Source organism: Pan paniscus, chromosome 4 (assembly GCF_029289425.2).
Source record: "Pan paniscus chromosome 4, NHGRI_mPanPan1-v2.0_pri, whole genome shotgun sequence".
Lineage (NCBI taxonomy): Eukaryota > Metazoa > Chordata > Mammalia > Primates > Hominidae > Pan > Pan paniscus.
Window position 1 is genome coordinate 172,585,487 of NC_073253.2, and position 9,853 is coordinate 172,595,339.

At 58.3% G+C, this 9,853-nt stretch overlaps 1 protein-coding gene across 6 annotated transcripts; it reads right to left on the reverse strand.

Annotated features, from left to right (window-relative positions):
- Window positions 1–216: 216 nt before the first annotated feature.
- Window positions 217–9,734, reverse strand: DOK3 (docking protein 3). Of its 6 annotated transcripts, none has more exons than XM_008958425.5 (7): window positions 9,223–9,734; window positions 8,845–8,883; window positions 7,777–7,959; window positions 6,539–6,844; window positions 3,326–3,425; window positions 3,058–3,230; window positions 217–2,975 (listed from the first exon to the last, which is right to left on the reverse strand). In XM_008958425.5, the coding sequence occupies exons 3-7, from the start codon at window positions 7,840–7,842 to the stop codon at window positions 2,298–2,300; spliced, it is 1,323 nt and encodes a 440-aa protein (XP_008956673.1). In that variant the 5' UTR covers window positions 7,843–7,959; window positions 8,845–8,883; window positions 9,223–9,734; the 3' UTR covers window positions 217–2,297. The 6 variants fall into 6 exon arrangements, with proteins under 6 accessions (XP_008956673.1, XP_063460391.1, XP_063460392.1 ...); XM_063604321.1 differs by having other exon boundaries at window positions 8,562–8,883; window positions 9,230–9,343; XM_063604322.1 differs by having other exon boundaries at window positions 9,230–9,319.
- Between the last annotated feature and the right edge of the window lie 119 nt (window positions 9,735–9,853).

Sequence of the window (9,853 nt, forward strand, 5' to 3'; positions counted from 1 at the left end):
GCTCAGGGGGAGGTGTGCACTGAAGACAGACCTTCGGGGTCATTAGCACCTAGAGGGTCTGTGACACCTGGAGAATGACTGGCTTGCTGAGGCCAGTGGTTCCCAGCCTAGGCTGCATACTACAATCATCCGGAAATCCAGTGAGCGTGGATGCCCAGAACCCACCTACCAGACTGATGAAATCAGAGCCCCTGCGTGTGGGCCCAGGCATGGGCATTTGATTTTTAAAATTTTTTATTTTCTTGGTAGCTCACTCACAGAACATGCATGGACATTTTTACAGGCTTTCAGGAGATTTTTTGTGTAGCAGGGTTGAGCTACACTACATCTGAGCCTAGGACCCTGGGAAGAACTCAGAGAAGGCAGCAGTAGAGGCTGGGAAGGAGATTGTTATGAGGTAGGAGGAATAGTAAGTAACGGGGGTGTTTCAAGAACCAGAGCTGAGTGCTGCTGAGAAGTCAAAGTCCCTGTTGCTTTTGTTTTGGAGAATAAGGTTGGTGACTCTACTAAAAGCCACATAATGGCATCATGGGGATGAAGGAGAGTTAATTGAGGGGAGAATGGGGGTGAGAAAGTGGAAATGAAAGTAATCAACAACTCTTTTGAACAGTTTTTGCTGTGAAGAGGAACAGAGAAACAGGGAGGTGGCCGAAGAGGAATGTGAGGTCAAGGGAAGGTTTAAAATGTGAAATTACAGAGCATGTTTGCGTGTGGCTGGAAAAGCTGCTGGTAGGATGAATGGGCGCAGGAGAGAGTGGGGACAGCTCAATGTTCCAAGCTCTGAGGTGAGAGGAGCCGGGATCAGAGCACAGCTGGGGACAGACACTGTTTCTACTGTAGGGGTAGGAAGAAGACAGATGGATGCCAGTACACTTGCAGATACGGTGGGAGAGCCTGACCTGTTTCCCCAATATGCCTGTGAGGAGACACTGGGTGGGGATAAACAGGAGGTTCTGGGGAGGAGAAAAGCTGCCCTACTAGGGAACAGGGTCTCTTGTGGCAGGGAGTGCCTGCCTTGCACTGTTAAGAAGGATGCAGGCAGTCTGCTTAAATGGATTTCTCTGGCTGTGGGCAGCTGTGTGCAGGCACTGAGGAGGTCTGGGCTCGCCCAAGGCCGGGGACTTTGCCAGACCAGTAAGATGAAACAAGAGACAACAGGGGGAAGGGACTATGGAGAACAAAGAGGGGATGGTGGGCAGAGGCCTCGAAGAGCCAGAAAAGGGTCCCTGCTGGTCGACATGCCTAGGCAGGGGCAGTACTGGCCACGCTAAAGGAAGTGAGCTGGAAGGAGGTGGCAGCCAGAGGATGAGGCTTGGACAGGAGAGAGCAAAAATTGTGTGTCCGTCATGAAAATGAGGTTGAGGATGTGCCAAGGGTGTGTGCAGCTGAGGTAGAGTTGCGGTGAGGGGCTGGGCAGTCAGAGCCCTGGAGGCATGACGCTTGCGTGCATGGCTGGCTCCTAGGATGGCGCCAGGGGCAGGAGCAGAGGAGGGAACGCAGCATGGAAGTCTTCAGGAAACTTCTCTCCTCCTGGAATGTCGGCTCCCGGAGAACAGGACCAAGGCTGTCCTGAACACGGCCGTGTCCCCCAGTGCCTGGCACTGAGTAGGCACGCAGCAAACTCTCATCAAGGATTATGCCTGATACGTCATCGGTTCTCTCTCCTTTACAGATGAGGAGACTGATGCCTGGGGTTCCCAGAAGTATCTGCAAATTGTTGGAGTTTCAGCAGGGAACAAGTGTTTTGGGCGAGGGTGTCTCTGAAATCCCTTCCACCTGCACCCCGCCCCCACTGCCTCCTCCCAGCTCAGGCCTCCGGGTCTCCAGTTGGGCCCTCATGTTGCTCCTTCCTGAGTCTGACAAGTAAGCCTCACAGCTCCCTCCGCCTGCCTCTTCGTGTCACTCGGCCGTGCAGGGCAACATGGAGTCCTAATGATTTCCATCCCGTCTGTCTGCTGCAGTGGATTTGAGCCCACGGGTGGCAGGTAAGGCCCAGGTCACCTGTGCCCCTGGAACCGGTACAGGGTGCTCGTGTTGGCCGCAATGAACGTGGGCAGGGGCATGTGCCGTGAGTGCCCCTGCCGGGAGCTGCTCTGAGCTTTATTATCTGTGAGTCTGCACACTATTCATGAGGAGGGCAGGGCAGGGCTGAGGTCCTCCACAGGCGGCCTGCCTTGTTCCTGCAGGCCAGGGTGGACACAGGCGTGTGTCTGCATGGGCCCGATGTTTGCCCACCAGCCCACCCTCCTGTCCCAGGGGGAGCACCTCTCCCCTCTGGCCACCACTCTGCTGGGCGTTCAGGGCCGGTCACAAGGGGCAGGGCCCTTCCTCCGCTCACGACTCAGCAGGGTCACCAGCTTGGCCTTGAAACCTGCCTGAGGGTCAGGGCGGCCTGTGCCCTCCACCTGATCCAGCTCCAGCAGCCGCCGGTACTGGGCCTCCAGGGTACTGTCGTTGGCCGGGCCGGGCCAGCTCAAGTCCTGGCCGTTGTGGTAGATGGGACTGGTTGTGGGGCTGCGGCTGCCGGGGCCCTCGTGCGGCTCAGGTTCCCCACCGTGCAGCGTAGGGCTGGCCTCCAGCACACACAGGTTCTCATAGAGGTGCTCATTGCCTGGGGGCCCACTGGCACGCTTGCACACTGAAGCGTAGAGCCCGGACGCCAGATCGTTGGGCTCCGGGCCTAGCAGTAGCGGCAGGCTCTGGGGTCCGGGCTGGGCCAGGTGCACTTTCCTGGACGTGGGTGGCTCAGGTCCTGGTGGCATCTCCCGAAGCTCTCCGGGGGTGTCCAGGGAGGGCAGAGAGGTGGCCCGTGGCAGGGGGCAGGGCTGGGGCCTGGTCAGCTCTGGCAGCCGCTCCCGCTGGCGGGCGATGGCCCCGGCCACAGCCCTGCACAGGTCAGGGGCACAGGGGGTGCTGAAGGCAAAGAGGCCCTCACCCGAGTTGCAGCGACGGCCGGCCTCAAAGGAGAACACGCCCTGGGCACAGGGGACACGGGTGGGGATTAGCAGGAGGGTCCAGGGTGTCAGCCCCTCACCCTTTCCCACCCCTGCACCTCACCTTGTCGGAGCCGAACTTGCGCAGGAAGTGGTAGGGCCAGCTGTAGAGGGCCTGGGTGCCCTTGGCCTCCCTCAGCTGGATGGCGTCTGGGCCCAGCACCAGCAGGGCCGGCCCCTTCAGCTGGCAGCGGGTGGCGGCCTCAGTCCTCTGCACCACCACGGGAAACTCGCCCACTGTGGCAGGTGGCCAGGACAGCTCCGTCAGTCCCAAAAAGACCCAGCCCTGGGTGTGGGGGGCTGAGGCTGCCCTTGCACGTCCTCCAACTTACCTTCCTGCCAGGAGGAGTAGATGGAGTTTTCCTCCATGGGGACCAGGCCCCTCTTGGGAGACTGGGCATCTGTGGATCCTGAGGAGGCCTCCCCTGTCCCCTGGGGAATGAGTTCAAGTCAAAGGTGAGAGCACCGCACTCCCATGCCCTGTCCCCTCCCCTCAGTATCCCAGAACTCCACAAGCCAGGGGGCATCCAGGGGCCTGGGCTCCAGTTCCAGCTTTGCCCGGCTCGCTGCATAAGCCTAGGTCCCCTTCCGAGCCTGTTCTCCCACCTGGCTCCCCACTGAGAGTGCTGGGCTGGGAAAGAGGCGCTGTGCTTGAGGGTGTCTGAGAGCTGCAGATCACTGGGGACACAAAGGGATGTCCCTTGCAGCCCCTGGGCTTGGCTGGGCCGGCTTCTGTATGTCTGACAGCCTAGAGCAGTACCCCAGGTGTCTTCCTCCATCTCACCACAGCCACCTGCTACGACCCTGCAAGGTGCCCCCAATCTCTGCCTCATCCCCACACCCAGGCCTTCAGCATGTCCCCTGGGCTCTTTCCCACTCAGCTCCTCTACTAGGACCACCCTGGCCCATAGCAACACAGCCGGGTCAAATGCCACAGCTTCCTCACCAGGCTCCTTGCTGTCTTTTTTTTTGACATGGAGTCTTGCTCTGTCACCCATACTTGAGTGCAATGGCGAGATCTCGGCTGACTGCAATTTCCGCCTCCCGGGCTTTTTTTTTTTCTTTAAGATGGAGTCTCACTCTTGTCGCCCAGGCTGGAGTGCAGTGGCGCGATCTTGGCTCACTGCAAGCTCCGCCTCCCAGGTTCACGCCATTCTCCTGCCTCAGCCTCCCAAGTAGCTGGGACTACAGGTGCCCGCCACCAGGCCTGGCTAATTTTTTTTGTATTTTTAGTAGAGATAAGGTTTCACCATGTTAGCCAGGATGGTCTCGATCTCCTGACCTCATGATCCGCCTGTCTCGGCCTCCCAAAGTGCTGGGATTACAGGCATGAGCCACCGCGCCCAGCCCGCCTCCCGGGTTTAAGTGATTCTCCTGCCTCAGTCTCCCAAGTAGCTGGGATTACAGGTGCCCACCCCCATGCCTGGCTAATTTTTTGTATTTTTAGTAGAGACAGGGTTTTACCATATTGGGCAGGCTGGTCTCGAACTCCTGACCTCAGGTGATCCACGTGCTTCGGCTTCCCAAAGTGCTGGGATTACAGGCATGAACCTCCATGCCTAACCTCAACTGCCTTTTGTTTTTTGATTTTTAAAATATGATAAAATACAGAGAACATAAAATTTACTGTTTTAACCATCTTACTTTTTTTTTTTTTTTGAGACAAAGTCTTGCTCTGTCGGCCAGGCTGGAATGCAGTGGTGCGATCTAAGCTCACTGCAACCTCTGCCTCCCAGACTCAAGCAATTCTGCTGCCTCAGCCTCCCAAGTAGTAGCTGGGATTACAGGCGTGTGCCACCACACCCAGCTAATTTTTGTAATTTTTTTTTAGTAGAGATAGGGTTTCACCATGTTGGCCAGGCTGGTCTTAAACTCCTGACCTCAGGTAATCCGCCTGCCTCGGCCTCCCAAAGTGCTGGGATTACAGGTGTGAACCACTACGCCCGGCCCATTTTACATCTTAAAGTGTATCATCAGTGCTCTTTTTTTTCTTTTCTTTTCTTTTTTTTTTTGAGACGGAGTTTTGCTCTCGTTGCCCAGGCTGGAGTGCAATGGCATGATCTCGGCTCACCGCAACCTCTGCCTCCCAGGTTCAAGCAATTCTGCCTGCCTCAGCCTCCCGAGTAGCTGGCATTACAGGCATGCACCACCATGCCCAGCTACTTCTGTATTTTTAGTAGAGACGGGGTTTCTCCATGTTGAGGCTGGTCTCGAACTTCTGACCTCAGGTGATCCACCCGCCTCGGCCTCCCAAAGTGCTGGGATTATAGGCCTGAGCCACCGCACCCGGCCACCAGTGCTTTTTAGTATACTCACAAGGTTGTGCACTGTTGCCACTGTCTAGTTCCAGAACTTTTCCATCATCCCACATGGAAGCCCTGTACCCATGAGCAGCCACTCCCCACTTCTCCCTTCCTCCAGCTCCTGCCAACACTCATCTGATTTCTATCCCAATGGAGTTACCTTGTCTGTACATTTCTTTCTTTCTTCTTTTCTTTTTTTTTTTTTTAGAGACAGGGTCTCACTATGTTGCCCAGGCTGATCTTGAATTCCTAGGCTCAAGCAATCCTCCTACCTCGGCCTCCCAAAGTGCTAAGATTACAGGCAAGAGCTACTGTGCCAGGCGTTTGTTTGTTTTTATGGCTGAGTAGTATTCCATCTTGTGGACGGACCACGTTTTGCTTATCCATTTGTCAGCTGATGGCCATGTAGGCTGTTTCCACCTTCTGGTGGCCGTGAGTAGTGCTGCTATGGACGTTCATGTCCATGTGGGTTTTTTTTTTAAGATAGGGTCTTGCTCTGTCTCCCGGGCTGGAGTGAAGTGGCACGATTACAGCTCACTGCAGCCTCGACCTCTGGGGCTCATGCGATCCTCCTGCCTCACATGTACATGTTTTGTTTGAACACCTGTTCAAGTTCTCTTGGGCACACACCTAGGAGTGGACCTGTGGGCCACATGGTAACTCTGTTTACCTCTTTGAAGAACCCCCAGGCTCACTTCCTTTTGACCCATCACAGACCTTTTGGGGCTTTACAAACATGTCTGGCTTAAACCCTCCAAAGCCTTCGCCTCTCACTCAAAACAAAACCACACACATGGCCTGGGGCATTTCAGCCGCTCCCCTGAGCTCTGTGAGTTGGCTTCCTCCTGCACTCCTTTCCTTCCAGCCACGTCGCCTTCTTTCTGCCCTTAAACACCCCACACTGTCCGGCCTCGGGGCCTCTGCCCACGGGACTCCCTCTGTTCACAACTCCCCAGGCTGCCCCTGTCCTCAGACCTTTGCCCAGTGGGTTCCTGTCATTCAGGGCCCTCCTCTGAGAGGCCTTCCCTGGCCACCCTGTCCGTCGCTCCCTCACTTCCTCCTGCTCCCCTGGCGGTCCATTTTCTCCATGGCACGCACGGCCCTCTGAGTCATTATAGATTTACTTTTCCCAGGCTTGTAGGTGCTCGGTGGAGCTTGCTGGGTGATGGGATGTGAGCGTGGAGGTGGACAAGTCGGGGGCAGGTGCCCCAGCCCAATCGCCCCCCTGCCCGCCGCACTCACCGGGAAGGCCAGCTGGCAGATGGGGCCCATCCAGGCCTGGCGGTGCTGAGCAGCCAGTAGATGGCTTCGCTCGGTGGTGGTGAGCAGGAAGGCACCGGTGTCCCGGGGGCAGCTCTCGCCGTCAGCCGGCAGCACGGACACACAGTCAGCCAGGCGGATGACCCGTCGCTCCCCTCGCCGGCCAGGCCCTGCCGACCTGTCACCCGCTGCTCCCAGGCCACCATCCCGGACCTCCCAGCTCTCCAGCCGTGCCACGCCTGATGGGCCTCCTGCATACAGCAGAGCCCACACCTTCCGCCAGCACTTCTGCGGGAGGGGAGCGGGAGGGTGAAGACCCTTGGGTGGCAGATTGTCCGTGCCACTTGGCTCAGCACAAGCTGCTCGGCAAACGCTCCCAGCCAGGAGCGGGCCTCTGCTCCCCAGTTTCTCAGGGAGCCAGGTAAGGAGGCCTTGGCTATGCTTGGGATTGGTCAGCCCTGGGTTCAAATCCCAGCCCGCTCTTTCCTAACTGTGACCTCCACAAGCATCAATGTCGTCTCTCTAAAGGCCATGAGAACTCGAGCTGGGACTGCTACTGGGTCATGTCTGTAAAGCATCCAGTGGCCGGGCAGACCACCAGACACTGCCATTATATTGGTTCCCTCTCACCCCCAAAAAGGGGCACTTGGGCCACAGGCCAAGAGCTGGGGTGGGAGGGAGGCCTCTGCCTCAAGCTGTTAAGGAAGGAAACATGCAAATAGCTTCGAGCAAAGGAAACTGACGGTTTATCTGCCTGGGCAGCAGCTGCAGCTGAGCTGCGGGGGTGTGGGGCTGCTGCCGAGGAGAGGTGACCCCCTGCCTCCTTGCTCCCAGGACAGTGCCGCTGCAGGGAGGGGCTCCACCCTTGAGGCCTCCTCCAGCTCAGCCCCTCACCCTATTTAGGGCCCTCGGTGGCACTATTTCATGGGTCAGAGGCCGTGAAGCTCTTCCCTGCTGGGAGGTTTGAGCCTTCGACCCTCTCCCACTCCTGTATTTCCCGTCTCTCCCGGAGGCAGGGTCTGGCACAGCCTGCTCAGCCCCTGCCGTCTCAGGCTGACACCCGCGCTCCATTCCACTCCCCATACCTCGGTGGGATCCTCCACCCTGACTCCCTTCCCAAGTCTCCCAGGTCTGCCTGGGCTGTCCGAGGCAGGGGCAGAGGCTGCATTCCCCACCCACTGTTGGTCCTTGGCAGCTGCCTGGCAGCCAGGGGGCCCCACCTTGCCAAACTTGACATGCTGCTGGTAGAGGATGCCATCCTTGATAGGGGTCTCCAGAGGGTCCATGGTCACGGCCAGGAGCAGGGCCGCCGCTTCAAGACCTGGGGACACTGATGACAGGCTGGACGGGAACTCCTCACACTTCCCCTTCTGGCCACTTCCCGTCCCTCCGTCCAGAGACAGCTGCAGGCCGGGGGGAGGGGAGCCTGTCTTCAGCTCAGGGGCTGGGGGCAGCATGTATTTCCTCCCTGGGGTTCTGGCTGCCCAAGGTGCCCACACCTACCTGGAGGGAGCCCCCGGCCACCTGAAGGCAGCCTTCTCACGCACCTGGTTCAGCTGGGCACGCGCGTCTGATCGCAGTCTGGCTCCCTGAGTCATGAGTTCCCGCCCCTCCCCCGTCCCGCCCCGGGCAGCTGCGCACCCTGGGCCTGACACTCCCTGGCCCTGCCTCCACCCGGGACCCTTCTCTAGCCAACTCCTGGCTTTCCCACTCGGCGTCCTGGTTTGAGCGCCTCACCCCATCTTGCTGCTCTTCTTTCTCCCTGAAATCTCTCTCGTGTTCACCTGCTCCTCTCCACCTCACGAGCCACTGAACATCACCAGCCTTTGGCATCCCCCCAGGGGCCACTGACCCACTGGGGCTCCATGCAGCACTCTCCACAACCCAAGACCAACCTGTCTCTCCCCTTCCTGGGGTGCAGCCCAGGCTCCTCAGCCCAACACTCAGGGACCTGTGTGTTCTGGCCTGCATCTCCCCCAGGCCAGCCCCTCCAGGGCCCCCTCACCACTGTGCTGCCTGGGGCGGTTGGCCACCTCTTCCTCCTGGAGGCCTTCCTTGACCACTCCACGCTGTCCGAGAGCTCAAAGGCCCTCACGGTATACACTCACGCTGGGCATCCAGTCCACATGGGACCCACAGCCCTGAATGGCCCCAACCACTTGAGTGTGGGTGGCAGATCCCAGGGGGCCCCGGAGAGGTCACATGTTCATTTAAAGCTTTGCTTCCTGCTGGGGGCGCCTTTTGTTGGCTTGCCTAGCAAGATGCCAATAGCGGGGCTGTGTGTATACCTTTATTCTGGAACAGCCTCAGGTCATTCAGCACCACCTCTGGGAGAGAACATGGAAGAGGATAAGGAATGCCATTTGGGAATGCACTTGGCCAGGAAATATGTCCTGAAGGCCTCCTGGCACCCAGCTCTGTGCCCACTGTGGCCCAAGCAGCCCTAAGCTCCGTCCACCTCAGACGCCACATCCTTTGCGTTCTCATCGCCATTTCAACAGTGAGGAAATCGGTGCTCAGAAAAATTAAGTAACTTGCCCAAGGCCACATATCAAGTGACAAATATGGCTTGAGCAACCGCTGTCTCACTGGAATGAGCATGTGGCCATACACGCAAAGTGCCTGGCTCAGAGGAAGTGTGGCCGCCTGTGCCGTTCCCTGCCTACCTCTCACCAGATGCTGAGATCCTGCTTCATCTGCTAGCGGTCTTGTGACTGCCGTCCACGTTTCTGCGTGTGCGTCTCTCTCCCCTCGCCTGACGGCTTCCCAGGCAGCCATCTCCCTGGCCCATCTAGGTCCTCACAGCTCAGCAGAGCTGGGCACAGAGCAGGCTTAGGGAGAGCTTGTGGCCTAAATGGCAGTTCTATGACATCTGCTGCCTCCTCAGTCAACGGAGTGGAGGGCTCCCTCCAGGTGGCTGGCACAGGCAGGCAGTGGGTGGGGGTCCTGAGGCAAGCAGCAGCCTCCCAAGGGGCTTCAGGAGAAGTCCCTGAAACATCACAGCCCTGACAGGAAGAGTGGGCCTGAGAGCTATGACAGCTGGCCAGGGAGACCAGAGAATCCAAGCACTTCTCCTTGGCCCGCCAATGTGGTCCCTCCTTGAGTCATAAATTCAGACAACCCAGTGGAGAGACCCTGAGTCCCCAGAGGCGGGCACCAGCTTGGTGGCTCCTTCCACAGCCAAGTACCAGCGGGCCAGGTGTTGGCAGTGCTAGCGGGAGATGCTGGGGCCTTGCCTCAGAGGGGCTCCAGAGGTCAGAGGTGACATCTGTCCAGGAACCAGGGGGCGGATGAGGT